Source organism: Podarcis pityusensis (assembly GCF_964106645.2).
Source record: "Podarcis pityusensis genome assembly, chromosome: 15".
Classification (NCBI taxonomy): domain Eukaryota; kingdom Metazoa; phylum Chordata; class Lepidosauria; order Squamata; family Lacertidae; genus Podarcis; species Podarcis pityusensis.
Window position 1 is genome coordinate 3751920 of NC_138040.1, and position 16857 is coordinate 3768776.

Sequence of the window (16857 nt, forward strand, 5' to 3'; positions counted from 1 at the left end):
AGGGATGGTTGTAGTCTTAGGCAGAGGATGGCTGAACAAGCCGTCCCAGAGGAGAAGTGGAAGAACAATGGTTACGTACGCATACATACATAATTTTATTTGTATGACGCCTTTCCACAGTTAAAACCAAGCTCAAGGCGGCTTACAACAGGAAAAAATACAGTAATTATAAACATAAAAATAGGCATGAACAAACAAACATAACATCAAAAAGTACACATCCAAATTAAAACCATTTCCATGTGAGTCGTAACGCCATCTAAAATAAAGGTACAACAAAATTAAAATCGGTAACAGCAACAAAAAAACGGCCAAACAGTACCCCAGTCCAAGAGTCTTCTTGCAGTTGGAGTCAGTCCGGACCCCGCCTTCCCAGTCCAGGTGGAAAATGCCTGCAAGACAGGGAGCAGGTCTTCCAGGACTCACAGCCCAGATGGGCTTGGTGGCATCAGTTGGTTAAGTTTCAGGAAGCAGAGAGGAACCAGTTCTCCAAATGGAGAGAAGTAGAACATGGGGTCCTCCAATCCATGGATTGATTCGGGACATAAAAGTCAGAGGCCCCGCAATTTTTCCTTGCCTTGTGAGAAGGCAGACATTACCGTTCCTCCTCAGACTCTGATACAGCTAAGGTAGACTTCTTTGGAGCAGAGATGTTCCATTCAGTTGCTGTCTGGCTCTGTGTGTTTCTCTGAAGCTTTCCCCCCTTTAAACCCCTCTTTTCATGTTGTTTTTGTTGAGAAATATGCAGGCGGATCTCTCGGACTGCTTTGCACAAGCATTTTGGGGCTCTCTGTGTCCCTTTCCCCCTCTCTGGGAGCGTTTAGTTTCACCTTCAGGGGCCTTCTCCTGATAAATCATCAGATGTTGGCGGGCTTTCTAAAGTGCTGCCTCTGCGGAAAATTTACGGCGCTTCAGGCTCCAACAGAAACTGTGCCTGAGGTTTTTATAGTATCGCTTAGCGGGGCGATAAATCCATTTATAGATTAAATACACAGACTTCTGCCATTTTTGCCGGGCAGGCTTTTAATAGCTTGGCTCTGCTTGCCTGGCTCTTTATCATTTCAAATTTTTTATATATAAAAAAAGACTTCACTGATTAGCCCACATCATGGAGGGAAACTTTGCCCGACTCTTGCATCTGGAACGAGTTTGGATGGAGAGGGGAAGGGAACGTTACTTTAAATATCGCTGCGTTTGTGGAAGCCTGCGAGGGTGTCTCCTTTGCCCCAGCAGCTGTGGGCTGAAAGGCCTAGAGATCAGCTTCTTGGGAACTGAACGTCCCCCCTCCAGTCACTTTTATTCCATTTTAAAAGCTGGTAGTCCTCATGGCCACAGGAGTACGCTTAAAAATGTGTGGGCAATACCTGGTTGGAATCTCAAGGTGCCTCTGGAACATAGGTAGCTGCCTTGAAACAGGTCAGACCATTGGCATCCATTGAGCTCAGCTCTGCCCACACTGGTTGGCAGCAGCAGTTCTCCAGGGTTTCAGGCAGCGAGTATTTCCCAGCCTTATCTGAAGATGTGCATGTGGAAGAAACAGAAGAGCCTGGGTCAAAGGGGGACTATCTAGCTTAGTGTCCTGTTCCCACAGTGGTGCCCAAGATGCCCTCATGGGAGTTCCATAGTTTAGATCTGTGCTGTGTGAAGGAGGACTTTATTTTATCTCCCCCAAATCTCCCAATGTTCAGCTTCACTGCATGTCCGCAAGTTAAGTGAGAAGGAGAAAAACTTTTCTCTGTGCATAATTTTATAAGATTCTATCATGTTGCCTCTTGTCTGCCATTCTCGGCAGTGGCGCCCGCCCTGTGGAACGCCCTCCCTTCAGATGTCAAAGAATTCAACAACTACCTGGCTTTTAGAAGACATCTGAAGGCAGCCCTGTTTAGGGAAGTTTTTAATGTTGGATGTTTTGTCGTGTTTTTAATATTCTGTTGGGAGCCGCCCAGAACGGCTGGGGAAACCCGGCCAGATGGGTGGGGTATAAATAATAAATTATTATTATATTATTATTTCTCCCAAATGCCGCAACCTTTCCTCAGAGGGGAGTCGCTCCATCCCCCTTGATATTTTTTGTTTGTTTCATTTACATTTTTGTTGTTTAAAAAAAGACTGTTTCTTCCCCCTTCCTTTTCTTTGTTTGTTAAATTGTTAAAAAGGAGGCGAGGGGAAATTACTCTTGTGTTTTTTATTTTATTTAAGTGGGGGGGGGGGGATAAAATGTGGAGTGTGTGATTTCTTCGATTCTTTCCCCGCAGCTCCTTCATCCCCAAATTTATCAACCACCTCTTCAAGTGCAAGCCGATCAGCATGGTGGGGGCAGAACAGGTGAGAGTCGAGGACTGAAAGGGATCAGGTGAGGCAGGGGCCTGCAGGCGGAGCAGTGTGGAGAAGGGAGAACATTGCGTTTTGAATTTTGAAGTATTTTTAAAATATAAATATTGCATTGGGGTGGCTAACGTACCACAGTTTGGAAGTAAATCCCATGTTGGCTGCAGAATGTATTTCTGAATGGCATTTCCCTTCATCCAGCAAAAAGAAGCCCGAGCAGAGGCAAACCAGCAAGGAAGCCCCGCTGAGCTGCCATTGAAAATCCTGGGCAAGAGGCCGAGAGGAAACTGGAAGCTTCCATTTCCGCTCTTAAATAAACCACAGTTCCTAGTGATTTCTGAACTCGGGGAACTGTGGTTTGTTTAAACTTGAGTGAGCTTTATTGCCTGGGTTTGCCTGGGCTTAAGCAAGCCGCGGTTCCCTGTGTTTCTATTTCTTAGCATATGCCAGAAGAAGAATGTTTTTGTGCAGGGTAGCCAACGTGATCTCTTCCAAACGTTGCCGACCTGCAACTTCCATCATCTCTGAGCACTGGCCGTTCTGGTTGGGGATGATGGGACTTGGTGTGGTCCGAAATATCCAGAGGGAAGACCGATTTGGGGTGTCGGAAAGCACTAGGATTTCATTCCCCGCCCTCTGGAATAGCCACATCTCGTGCGTGGAGCTTTCCCACTGGGCAACATGAGTCGGGGGGCTCCTTTGACCGACTGAAGCTTAACCCCCACCTTTAAATCTGATGCAGCTGCTTTTGGATACTCATTCTCTGAAGATGGTTCTTCTGGACCTGCCGTCTATTGGGTCCCAGGTGGTGAGGAAGGCACCTGCCAGCTACACCAAGATTGTGGTGAAAGGCATGACCCGTGCCGAAATGATTCTCAAGGTAACTTCGGGGCTCTTTCTTTCTTTAGTGGTTAAGAGTGGTGGACTTGTAATCTGGGGAACCGGGTTCGCTTCCCTGCTCCTCCACATGCAGCTGCTGGGTGACCTTGGGCCAGTCACACTTCTCTGAAGTCTCTCAGCCCCACTCACCTCACAGAGTGTTTGTTGTGGGGGAGGAAGGGAAAGGAGAATGTTAGCTGCTTTGAGACTCCTTCGGGTAGTGATAAGGTGGGATATCAAATCCAAACTCCTCCTCCTCTTCTTCCTCTTCTTCTTCTTCTTCTTCTTCTTCTTCTTCTTCTTCTTCTTCTTCTTCTATCAACTGTCAGCCTGTTTAGTTGCCTATCGGAAGGGGCGGCATTGTCACGGGAGCCTTGCCGGTCCGTAATCCCACCGTTAGCTCTTTCTTATCAAAAGATGGAGTTAGCTCTTTATTATCAAAAACGCAATCGCCACAGACTTGGTTGAGTGCCAGACCTAATGAGCAGAGCATCTCATTCCCAGTGGTGTCCCTCCAGGAAAATCAGTTGCTGAAAGTCCTCGTCTCCTCACAGCTATCGAAGTTCCTTCCTCTCCAGGGCGTTTTCCAAGCAATCGGAGACTGTGCCTTTGTGCAGCCAACCTCTCCTTTGCCCTTTTCATGCCTCTTCTGGTTCTGGGAGACAGGGCGGGAGGGGGTGACACCTGTGACTCTTCACCAGCCTGACTCAGCTCTGCTTTTTTGGCCTCCATCCTCCCTCTCTCTTGCTTCCAACTCGGCTTCTGCACTTCTCTCTGCACCGACTCTCCCAGCTCACTAAGCCCTGTTCCCTCTTCCCAGTCTGCTCCCTCTTCCCCTCATTGCCGCCCCACCACCAATCCCCGGTTTCTGGGCCATCGTCCCTTGGAGAGGTTCCCCAACTGGTCCCTCTCACCATTTCTCTGCGTCCAACCAGTTCGTGACAGGCTCCTCAGTGGTCGACTTTGCCTTCTCAATCCCTGAGAGCATCACCAGGTTTAAAAAGGGACTGGGTAGCCAGTGACCTTTCTCTCCCTGAAGAGCTACTGCCAGATGAGTATGCAGTCTTGAGCTTAAATGGACAACAATTCTGTGTCCAGGGCAGCTGTCTACCAGCTCCACCTAGTATGCAGGCTAAGACCCTACCTGCCCGTGGACTGTCTCGCCAGAATGGTGCATGCTCTAGTTATCTCCCGCTTGGACTACTGCAGTGCACTCTACGTGGGGCTACCTTTGAAGGTGACCCGGAAACTACAACTAATCCAGAATGCGGCAGCTAGACTGGTGACTGGGAGCAGCCGCCGAGACCACATAACACCAGTTCTGAAAGATCTGCATTGGCTCCCAGTACGTTTCCGAGCACAATTCAAAGTGTTAGTGCTGACCTTTAAAGCCCTAAACAGCCTCGGTCCTGTATACCTGAAGGAGCGTCTCCACCCCCATCGTTCAGCCCAGACACTGAGATCCAGTGCCAAGGGCCTTCTGACGGTTCCCTCATTGCGAGAAGTGAGGCTACAGGGAACCAGACAGAGGGCCTTCTCGGTGGTGGCGCCCACCCTGTGGAACACCCTTCAGATGTGAAGGAAATAAGTAGCTCTCTTCTCTAAAAGACATCTGAAGGCAGCCCTGTTCAGGGAAGTTTTTAATATTTAACACTGTACTGCTTTTAACACTTAATTGGGAGCCGCCCAGAGTGGCTGGGGAAACTCAGCCAGGCGGGCGGGGTATAAATAATAAATTATTATTATTATTATTAACAAGCCCAAACGTTGCAACCAATGATGGTAACTCAGAGGTAGAACACCTGCCTTCCATGAAGAAGGTCCCAACTTTGATTCACGGCATCCCCAGTGGAAAGAGGCAGTGGGTGTAGGCAGGACTTTGCCCAGAGAGCGACTGCCAGTCAGAGCAGGCACTGCTGGCCTAGGTGGAGAAATGGCACGGCCTGTTCTGAGACAGAACGCTGGAATGTCAGTGGCTTTTAATAAGTAAATATCCTAGCCTGCCGGACTCAGATTCTTGGTGCGTGTGTCATTTTTTTGTGGGGGGGAATGTGTCTCATTGACACCTCACAAACAGAGGCCTCCCCCCACACGCCTGGCCCCGAATGCTGGTGGTTTGGTGAATCATCTCTCCTTTGCTTCTGTGGGCCTTGCCTTCCCACACCTCGTAGTAGCCGTGATATATACATATAAGGCAAAACCAAACCCCACCAGCCTTACTTTGGTTTCTTCTGTGGATTCTCTTCCCCGCTCCCTCGAGCCGTCAAGTTTTCTGCACAGACGCAGTGGCTGGTTGCTTGGCTTTCGTAGATAACCACAAGAACTTCCCACAAGACTATTATAGATCTCTCTCTCTCTCTCTCTCTCTCTCTCTCTCTCTCTCTTTCTCTCTTTCTCTCTCTCTCGTTCCCCGAATGCTGTCCCAGGGCTATGGAGGGGAGGTTTTGGGTTCTCCTCGGGGTGGCGTTCCTCCGGCGTTCCCGATGAGATCATCGCAGAGGGTTGCCAGCGGTTGCTTGTGTGCTTGTGGGGCTGCGATTCTGTCAGGATGGGGGTGGCCTTGCCACTAGAAGCATCCATTTGCTCTGAGCGGCACAGGCTTTTTAGATCGTTTATTGCATTTATATCCCACGCTGCTCCTCATTTAATCCCCATTCAGTATGGAGGAATGATGGCGGGAACAAATTAAACGGCTTTGGCCCTATATGCCTGACCCCCATTGTCCAGCCAGGACACTGAGGTCCACCTCCGAGGGCCTTCTGGCGGTTCCCTTGCTCCAAGAAACGAAGGGACAGGGAACCAGGAAGAGGGCCTTCTTGGTGGTGGCACCCGCCCTGTGGGCGGCTTTGAAAAAGGACTGGACCAATCCACAGAAGGGGGGAGGGCTTTTGAGCTTGGGTCCTGCTTATGGGCTTCACACTGGCACCTGGTTGGCCGCCGTGAGCCCAGGATGCTGGATTAGATGGGCCACCGGCCTGATCCAGCACAGCTCTTCTTAAGTTCCTAGGATAGGTTCTTGGTGGCTCCTAGTCAGCAGGACTGTGTGCTGCCTCTCTCTGAATGCCAGTCTCTGGAAAATGCTTCGCACGGCAACATTTTGATGCCTTACTTCCTTCACCTTCCTTTAACGCGTTGACGTCCCTTGACTCGCTGTGGTTTTTGTAGTCCGTAGTTGCTATGGTCACGATAACTTCCTTGTGGGATCCTCTTTAGAGCAGCCTCTAAATCACCCATTCTCAACCTGTGGGTCCCCAGATGTTGAACTACAACTCCCATCACCCCTAGCTAGCAAGGCATCTGGGGGCCCACAGGTTGAGAACCGCTGCAAATGAACCGGCGGGAGGGCTGGTGTTAGCATGGTGGCTAGAGCGCTGTGCTAGAACCCGCGAGACCCGAGTTCGAATCACCCCCTCAGCCGTGAAGCTCTCTCAGTGGGGACTTCTCTCAGCCAACCCCGCTCCGCAGGGTGGTTTTGAGGACAAAACAGAGGAGAGGGAGAGAGCTGAGCCTGACGCTTTGAGGAAGAGATGCGAACGTGATAAAGAACAATGAAATAAACCCCCACTGGTGGCTTGTGTGTCACCTCTATGGGGTTCCTCAAGGTTTTAAGGGGGATATCGCAGCCCATCTCCTTAAAGTTGAAGGTGGCTGTCCCGATCAGGCCAAAGGGCCTTTCCTCAGCCGCCCTCTGCCTGGATGACCCTCCCTTCTGACGGTTTTTCTCCCCGCCTCTCCCTGCAGGTCGTGATGGCCCCCCACGAGCCGCCCGTGGTGTTTGTGGACAACTACATCAAACTCCTTGCCGACTGCAGCACGGACACCTTCCAGAAGATTCTGGACATGAAGGTGAGGGGAGCCCTGTGGGCTCCGCCAGCGCTGGTGGCCTCCGCCCCCAATTCCAGGGTTTTGAGGCCAGCACTGCAACTTCCCTGCGGCTCCCATTCATTTATAGAAGCCTAGAGTTGGAAGAGACACCAGAGGGTCATTTAGTCCATCCCGCTACAACGCAGGAAGTTCAGGTCACACAGGAGACCGTCCCAATGGGCACTCTGGTGGGAAGTGGGCACGTTGACGCTCTCTTGGGCCGATTTATTTCTGCATTGATTCGTGTGGCGTTTGCCCTCCTATGTTTGTGACATCATACTGGGTTCATAGGGAAAGGGTTAACTGATTGTAAAATGACTAACCAATGGGAACCCAGGGGGCAGAGTTAACGGTGTATAAGATTTAAGCACAGAGGTTTTTAGTGAGTTAGAGTTGTTGAGAAGACAGTCTGGAGTTAGGAGAGACAGAGAAGAGAAGTCTGTGGGTTGGGCTAGTCTGGTGTAAGAGAGGGAGAGAATTAGTTAAGAGGAGTCAGTCAAACAGCTGAGATCATCAGTCAGAAGGTATTAGGAAGGTAAAGGTAAAGGGACCCCTGACGGTTAGGTCCAGTCATGGTTGACTCTGGGGTTGCGGCGCTCATCTCGCTTTATTGGCCGAGGGAGCTGGTGTACAGCTTCCGGCTCGTGTGGCCAGCATGACCAAGCCGCTTCTGGCGAACCAGAGCAGCGCACGGAAACGCTGTTTACCTTCCTGCCAGAGTGGTACCTATTTATCTACTTGCACTTTGACGTGCTTTCGAACTGCTAGGTTGGCAGGAGCAGGGACCGAGCAACGGGAGCTCACCCCGTCGCGGGGATTCGAACCGCCGACCTTCTGATCAGCAAGCCCTAGGCTCTGTGGTTTGACCCACAGCGCCACCCGCTAAAGTTAAAATACTGGCAGGAATATTATCTGAGAAACCATAAACTTGTTAATGTTTGTAAAATAAACTTGTTTTATTTGGTTCACTTTTAACAACTGACTGGACTAGGTGTTTTACCAGAGAGTAACGGGTTGGTGGCAGCGGGGAAGCGAGCACAGTGGTGGCACAGGGATCAATAGACGTCTGGGGACCCTGTGTGATTGCCACGATTCGCCTACACGTGTCATTTTCCTTGCCCCGCAGGGTCTGAAGAGGAGTGAGCAGAGCAGCATGCTGGACTTGTTCCGCCAGAGGCTCCCAGCTCCTCCCTCCGGAGGCGACAACGCCGCCTCCATCTCCCTGGCAGCCCCTACGCCCGAGCAGGAATCCTCGCGCATCCGCAAGCTGGAGAAACTCATCAAGAAGAGGCTCTAGGGGGCTGCTGCTTCTTCTTCTTCCCCTCCACGCCCTGCTCTCTCTTTCTCCAAGATGAGCCGTGCCAGTTCTGGAACCCCCCTTGACATGGCTTCTTACTCGTGCTGCTGAGAATGAGCCTCCCCTTCGCCCGCTCCTGGTACTCCAGATTCAAATTCCTCGTCGCTCGCTTTTGGAAGATCCTTGGCGCTAAGACTGTACCAGCCGGAAGAGTCACACAAGGGGGCTTTTCGGCTATCCTGTACCACTTCAGACTCCAGCGAGGAACGTCTCCTGAGCCACCTTCAAAAATATAAAGGAATCGCCCCACATATTTCACTTTTTCGTCGTCACATGCTTGCTTCGCTATGAGTATGGGTTGTTTGTATAGGGCGGAGGATATTCAGACGTGCAGTTCCACCCTGCAGTCTGAAATGGTGCAGGCCAGCAAGTCCTCAACATGGGAGTCTCCTAATGGGATCAGTTCTGCGTTTTCCCCTCCATAGGAATCCCCTGAGCTTCTCCACCTGAGCTGCTTCATCTTCCTGCCATTGCCTTCCCTGTGTTCACTTCCATACAGTCCCCGCAGCACAGCGGTCCTCAGTGAGGCTGAGTGCTGCTTTGTCCTCTGCGTGGGAGTGGCTGTTATGGTCCTGCAAATGAATGTGCTTTTAATGTAAGAAAACACGGAAGCCAGGTGCAGGGAATGTTGATGGTCCTGGAACCTGCAGGATATGACAGGTCCCTATTCACTCCCACCCCACCCCCAAGTGACTTTCCTGCAGGGTCCCTTTAGTTGTGGCTCCTAAAAACACCCTGGCAGCTTGGTTTCGAAACAATATTTTGCATTGTTTTCCGGAGGCGGGGCTGAGCTAAGGCCTAGGGGCCGCTAGCTGCCGACCCTCCTTGACTGGAGTTGGCTGCCGCCCTGCTGCTTGACTCGGTTGGCCCTTTGTCCCATTTGGCTTCTTCGAGGCGTGCGTGGTGTTGACTCTCGCTACGGATCCGCTTGCGAAAGGAAGCCTAATCAAGGCGGGCGTGGCTTCTCCCTCCCAGGCTATATGGATGTCCTTGCGTTAAGGGCAAACAAAACCCGGGCCATAAATTCCAAAGGTGATAAAGATCAGGAAGCTGAAAAAATATTCATAGCTGGGTTTGTCCACCCAACCCTGCCTTTGCAGATATGTAGACAAAAGGTTGACCATTAAAATGGAGGTATACTTTTTGCTGTTGCCAGTTTTCGCCACTTTGGCGTGAAGATTTAAAAAAACTTTTATTTTTTATCATCTTGATTTGAAAGTACCCTCTTTCCTTATTTATCAGGTGATTTTGGATGGTTAGATTCCCTTTCAGTTGTATATTTTCTGTTCTGTATAGCTCTCCTTTAAGTTGTACATTTTCTGTTAATAAAGAGGATTCGTTCTGTGAGGTTTTTCTTTTTCTTTTTGTTAAGTTCTGCCTTCCTGTCAGATTTTTTTCCCTTTTGCTGTTTCTTGCAGAGTGAAGTTTAAGTGAAGTAAATGGGCAGCCTCTTTTCATGTCGTTGTCTGTGTTTGTACATGTTTTCAGTGATATCTATTAAACAAAGTCGGAACTGTTTTTGCCAAAGGGAGTGTGTGTGAGCAAGCCCAGAACTCATTAAACACACTTTACTCTTACTCCCTGCACCCCAACGGTTTAATTTTAGAGGAGCCAGTTCCTTTGATTTGAGCATGAATTGCTTCTTTGGCCAGGACTCGTGCAGGGACTCATGGGCAAGCTCCAGAACAGTCATTCAGGCAGAGACACAATGGATATCCTCCTTGGAGGGGCAGTTGGTCTCCCACATCTTGGTGGAACTGCCTTGCCTTGAACGGATGCTGATTGGACTGAGCTCTAAGGGCAGAATAGTGCGTCATACAGAGATGCGGTGGGCAGCCTCCTCAGAGGACAGGCAGCTTTTCTGCATCTCTCTGTTGGAAAGAACTGAATGATGTAGTCACATGCAATCCATAGTTGTGGTAGAATTACTTGCCACTAAAAGGAGCCCACTAAGAAAGAAACAAGGCTGAGGCACTGGATTCATGCAGAGAGGCAGCAGACATTTCCTCTGTGAAAGAATTCTTTGACATTCGTAGGAGCCTTTACATTTATCTCTTGTGCCTGAAAGCCTGGAGAGCCCCTGCCAGTCAGTGCAGGTAGTACTGAGCTAGAGGGACCGATAGGTCTGACTCTGTATAAGGCAGTTTCTTGTTTAAATCCGCTCTTTATTTCGAACCATGAGGACTAGACTCTTAGTTTATTTTTTAGGGGATGGGCTGTATATAATGCAGCACCCTACGATCTACCATTTGGGAATTCCCAATCTTGCCAGCATGGAATGGTGGAAGCTGGATCTTGTGCACACATGATTAAAAAAATACAGCTTTATTTCACTATGTTTTATATTTATAACTTTTTAAAAAATATGCTTGTAACTACTCCACAAAAGTTGCACGTCTCTCAGTGGGGGTCTCTGCGTGTGGCGTTTGCCAGGCTTTGTCCCTTGTTTCTAACAAGCGGGAGTTCCCTCTTTCGCCCTCTAAACTTTTGCAGGAGTGACCTTTTCGCGGACAGAGTTGGTATTCAGAGTCAGTGAGAATTCTCTGCTCCAAAGCCTCCAGAAGGAGCAAATTGGGCGGGGGGGAGTTTCATAACCCCTTCTCTTCCATCCCAATGGCTTTGCCTTTCTCGAGTTTAACCAGGAGGGCCCCTCGTAACAAGGACACTCTTCTGTGCCCAGGGAACGCGGTGTGCTTTCCTGATCCCTCTCTGCTTTTAACCTCTGAGACGAAGGAGTCAGTAAAGGATGCCCTACAAAGGGACCTCTGCATGTTTGCTTGGCAGTAGATCTCACTGTGTTTGATGCAGATTTCTCCCTAGTAAAGTCTGGTTTTTGGGAGGGGTTGGGATTGCAGTGTCAGACATATTTAGAGTGGTACTGGACCAGTTCACAGAAGAGAGCTGTCAGAGGATATCGGTCCGGCCATCTAAATTATTATTCATTGTTGGCATTCTTGTGTGTGTTTTTATTATTATTTAGCACATTTGTACCCCACTGTTCAGCCAGAAAGGTTCCCAGCGTGGCTAACGTACAATTGAAACAAGACAGCCCTTTCCCAGAGGCTTGCAAACACGTCACACAAGGGAAATGTCTCATCTGCTTCTACACTGGTGCGCACCTGCTTAAAGGTCTCAAATATGAAACACCCCTGGACCTAAGAAACTTGGTGTGGGCTTCTGGCATTTGTGAGAGGCGTCAATGAAAAGCAACTCTTTAAAAGAAAAGAAAAGGAAGGGTTTCAATAGATAATTGACCCAGTTAATCCCGGTTAGTAAGGCACCCGTTTTAAAAACATCACCGTTGTAGAAACGGCGGCAGCTGTCATGCAACTTCTGCGTCGAGTGCTGGGCCTCCGAAGTGCTTAGGGCTTCATCCGTGACCAGAGAGTGCCTCTGAATACTTTTGCTGAGATTGATGCCTCCAAGTGAACCCCAGCAGTGCCAGCACAGCTGGGATGGAGAGAGTTAAAGAGCTTCCCGTTTAGGTGAGGCACAGAGAAGCCTCTCCAGAGCAGGTCTGCTGCACTTTGAGAATCTCACGGAGGAAATCCCTCTCCGCCTCATCTGCTTCTTGAAACCCTGCTCCAATTGGCACCAATTTCCCCAGGATCCGGTTTCGGTAGAGACCAGCAGCCTGTGTCCCTCACCCCACCAGGCTGAGGCTGCGGCCTTCCTTCAGGAAGCCCTTGGCCCCGGGACGTGCATAGCTCGAAGCCACAGACGCCGGTGGCGGCTGGCTCCCTCCTGCGCCTCGTTCCAGGAGGGCCATGAAGGAATTTGTCTGAAAGGGGCTTGGGCTTGCACTCGGGCCCAGACGTTGGCCGTGTGTTTGCTTTGGCCCCCAGGCCTGCTTTGAGCTCCCCCGCCACCCCCAGGAGTCCTTCCCCGGCGATGACGCAGAGATCTAGGAGGCTTCCAAAGGTTGTTCTGCACACACTTCTATATATTGTTGGGGGGGGGGCAGTCCACAGCTCATCTGGGAGGCAAACGAGTGTCACTGCAGGCCTCTGGGTTTGAGGCACGCATGCCATCCCATAATCGGAGGCCGGCTCATGATGACAAATGGGGCTGTGCCTCACTGACCCACATGCAGCTGCAAACACTGGGCTCTTTCCTCTGGCTCCCTCCACTGCCGTCGAATGCATCCCCTCCAACAGTTCTCTGATGGAAATAGGGACGCTGTGGGTGAAACCACAGACTTGCTGATCAGAAGGTCGGCGGTTCGAATCCCCGTGACGGGGTGAGCTCCCGTTGCTCGGTCCCAGCTCCTGCCCACCTATTATTTCGAAAGCACCTCAAAGTGCAAGTAGATAAATAGGTACCACTCTGGCAGGAAGGTAAACGGCGTTTCCGTGCGCTGCTCTGGTTTGCCAGAAGCGGTTTAGTCATGCTGGCCACATGACCCGGAAGCTGTACACCGGCTCCCTTGGCCAATAAAGCGAGATGAGCGCCGCAACCCCAGAGTTGGCCACAACTGGACCTAATGGTCAGGGGTCCCCTTTACCTTTTAAGGAAAAGTGGGACATTCCGGGATCTGATCAGAACCCGGGATGGCTTCTGTAAATCCAGGACTGTCCCCGGAAAATAGGGACACTTAGAGGGTCTGTGAACGCGACGTTAGTCGTGATCTATACATCGTCCTGTACTTCCTTGAGAAATATTGCTCTGTTGCTTTTCTCTTCCATCTCGGCTGCTGTCTGATTTGAAAACGGGAGCTGCTGTTAAGCCGAGGTGTGTTCCCCTGGGCATGTGCAGATGGCAACTTCCCTGGAGTTTTGGAGGAGGGTCAACGTAAGGGCCCTGCCAGATCAGGCCAGGGGCCCATCTGGTCCAGCGTCTGGTTCTTGTGGTGCCAACCAGATGCCCATTATGGGAAACCAGCAAGCCACATCTGAGAGCAACAGCACACTCCCCTTCGGTGATTGGCAGCCAGTCGCTCCCTCTTGGCCTAACCCACCTCGCAGGGCTGTTGTGAGGAGAACGAGAAAGGGCCAGGAACCATGCACACGCCACCTTGAGCTCCTCGGAGGGAAGGGTGGGGTAGAAATAAATGCAACATCGGTGCAGCCAAGCTCTTGGAGCCTCCTTCCAGCTCTCCTTCCAAGCCGCAAATAGCCCATGAGAGACCAAATGTGGCTTTCAGTGAGCAGGGCTAAAGGGTGCAGGAGAAAATGGATGCGTGCCTGAAAAAAGCACACTCTGTTTCGTGCTTGGCGGGGACACGCCTCTGCTTTTTATCACCCCAGGAATGGCTCAGCTATTAATACAGCCATCACACTGCGCAGAAGGGCACACCTTTATTGACTAGAGACCATTGGCGACAGAGGGCGAAAGAAGGATTCAAAGTCATATTGATTGTTGGTGTCACTGCATAATCTTTTAATGGAAGCTGTAACTAACAATTTGTTTAGGGTGGGGGAGATTCCTTCCTTTGGTGGAATATGGCATGTGTGTGTGAGACGAAAGCTCCCTCAGAGGTGGTTGGCAGATCCTGACGTTCTGCCCTGTCCTTTATAGCTACATACAATTTGCATTAATTCCTGGGCAGGGGAAAACCCAACTATGAGTAAAATGGGGAACGGCATTTGCAAACCGGCGGTGCCGAACGTTTCATGGACATTCCAGTTCATTGAAGAGGTCTTGCTAACATGCGCTGTGGACCTTACTCTGGTTCAACTGTTTACCCGCTGTGGGGTTTGAGAGACCCGCAACAAAATGTTGCAGTGTGGAGTGCTTAGAGGCGTGTGTGCGCGCGAAAACTTTTAAAAACATAATAAATATGTTTTAAGTATCAAGTGACATAAGAAATAAAAGAAAGGGGGAAAACAAGAAGCAATAAATATCCCATGTGGCTAAATCAACATAAATACACCACCACCTTACATTTTCAGGTGTCAAATACAAAACAGTCTCTAAATAATAGCTTTCAAATATCTGATGGGAAAAGTCCAGCGTTCAGCTTTCCAGCCAGCCAGGCCCTTTCCAGGAAACTCCATTCCATCCGCCCTCCTTTCCAGTTTCGCTCCGTGCCTACTGCGCATGCTCAGTCTTTGGTTTTGATTCCCACCCTGCCCTTTCTTACATAAGTTTTTGGGTGTTGATGCTGCTGTCTTGGCTAAGTAAGGACTGGCACTCCGATAACTGAGATTGGAATTGGTATATGGGCTGGATTTGCTGCATCCAGTGAAGGAAGTCCACCTGAACCCTGTTTCCTGTCTCTGGTAGTGGACAGCCAGATCCTTCTGGAAAGCCTGCAGTCAGGCAACAGAATGGTCCTCCACTGTTTTCCACCTCCAGCATCTCGTATGCAACAGTAAAGTGCCTCTGAATATGAATTTTGTTGCCTTGCCTATTAGTGGTTGTTGGTAGATCCAACCCACCCCCAAATAATGGTCTGATCCTTTTCAAAAGGCTATTCTGCTACAGTACAGAGTGTCATCCTCCTCCTCTAATCATCCCTTGGCTATGGTGCCTTGGGGCTAATGGGCGTTCAGCGACACCTAAAGCCACAGGTTTCCCATCCCTGAATTAAAACATGCTTCACCACAGAGTTATGGCCCACTCTGAGACAAAATTTCTCTCTCTCTTCATCTTCCAAAGCTGAGGTCTGGGGCAGCCACTTCACCACCCTGATGCCCTCCTGATTATTTCGGACCACAACTGCCACAACCACTAGGGATGGCTACCTCTGAAGTGTAGTTCGGGGCTGCGTTGGCAAAAGCCTCCCTCCTCCAGATCTACAAATAGCTCTCCTCAGGGAAACTGGATCAAAGCCGAAAGGGGGGCCTTTTCTTCTGAGTTCACGGAAACCTCGATGAATCCACATCAGGTTTTTTTTATATATATATCAAAAAAATAAAAATAAAAGTGTGGTTTGACCTTTTAAAAACGCCTTTTCCATACTGATCTGCTGAGTCGCAGGTTCTGTGATTCACCGAAAAAGTGCGAATTCCCAGTGGCTCCCAGCCGGCTGGCTTGCGAAGGCCTGGTTTTGATTTGGGTTATTTATGCTCGCAGACGGAGGTGGGAGTGGAAAGAGGGCAGCCTTTCTCAAGGTCTTAAAAAAAAAAGTTTCAGAGCAAGCGGAGAGGAAGGGGGAAAGTTGAAGGAGGGATAATAACATTGCAGTGTGGGCTCAAGGGCAGTGGAACTGCGAAGAGGACTAAGTCAGTTCACCTGTCCATCTAGCTCAATATTGTCTGCAATGACTGGCAGCAGCTATCCAATGAGGCGTCTTTTCCAGTCTGCCTGGGATCGAACACAGGATCTTCTGCATGCAAAGCAGGTGCTCTGCCACTGAACTACGGCCCTTCCCCTAAAATAAGTTTCCAGTCCTCATTATTCTGAATTACGAGGGCTGATTTAAACAGGAACACAGGAAGCTGCCTGGTCCATCGAGCCCAGTGACTGGCAGCCCCTCTGCAGGATTGCAGGCAGTGTTCGCATATCAAGAGACTCTATGGAATTGCCAGTGCTCGGAGGAGGCTACCTGTTGCATCTCTGTAAGAGTTGCTGCTCTGCTGATCTGTCTTTACTTTTGCTCCATCTCTGCACTGGATGTGATTACCTAATTCAAGTGACACAGGGAAGCCACAGAAAGAGAGACTCAGGAGATGTTGCCTATTGCATCTCTGCCGGAGTCATTGCCTCTTTCCAGTCAACCTCTCTTTAAAGGGAAAGGGAAAGGGACCCCTGACCATTAGGTCCAGTCGTGGCTGACTCTGGGGTTGCGGCGCTCATCTCGCTTTATTGGCCGAGGGAGCCGGCGTACAGCTTCCAGGTCATGTGGCCAGCATGACTAAGCCGCTTCTGGCGAACCAGAGCAGCGCACGGAAACGCCGTTTACCTTCCTGCCAGAGTGGTACCTATTTATCTACTTGCACTTTGACGTGCTTTTGAACTGCTAGGTTGGCAGGAGCAGGGACCGAGCAACGGGAGCTTACCCCGTCGTGGGGATTCGAACCATCGGCAAGTCCTAGGCTCTGTGATTTAACCCACACAAATCGGCCATATTTCAGCATCCAGGTGTGCTGCGTTCGTCCAGCTGCTGTGGAACTTTCTGGGGTGGCTGTCTCTGCTGCGCGATTCCCATCAGGAAGCCCCTCAAAATCACTGCTCCCCTCCAGGAGCTACAATTCTCAAGACTGTGGTTTACATTTAAAGGCAACCCTACCCGCAGTCGTGCCAGACATTTAAAGGGGTATCAAGCCACTTTCAGCAGTCATGGCTTCCCCTCAAAGTATCCTGGGAGTTGTAGTTTGTGAAGGGTGCTGGGAGCAATTGCTCAGCACCTGAGCTACAGTTCTCCGAGTGGTTTGACAGTCAACTCCTCCTCGCAGGGAAGTTTGTGAATCGCACCTTCGGGAGGAGCAGGGATCTCCTACCAATTCTCAGCGCCCCTTGCAAACTTAGTTCCCAGGATTCTTTGG

At 50.2% G+C, this 16857-nt stretch overlaps 1 protein-coding gene across 1 annotated transcript in view; it reads left to right on the forward strand.

Annotated features, from left to right (window-relative positions):
- Positions 1-9775, forward strand: part of VPS53 (VPS53 subunit of GARP complex) — a 41965-nt gene extending 32190 nt beyond the window's left edge. The window contains exons 19-22 of the mRNA XM_080982891.1: positions 2256-2325; positions 3071-3208; positions 6949-7053; positions 8198-9775. Of these exons, the coding sequence (XP_080839017.1) occupies positions 2256-2325; positions 3071-3208; positions 6949-7053; positions 8198-8368 (484 nt within the window). The 3' untranslated portion in view covers positions 8369-9775. The remainder of the gene's footprint in view (positions 1-2255; positions 2326-3070; positions 3209-6948; positions 7054-8197) is intronic.
- The last annotated feature ends 7082 nt before the right edge of the window (positions 9776-16857 follow it).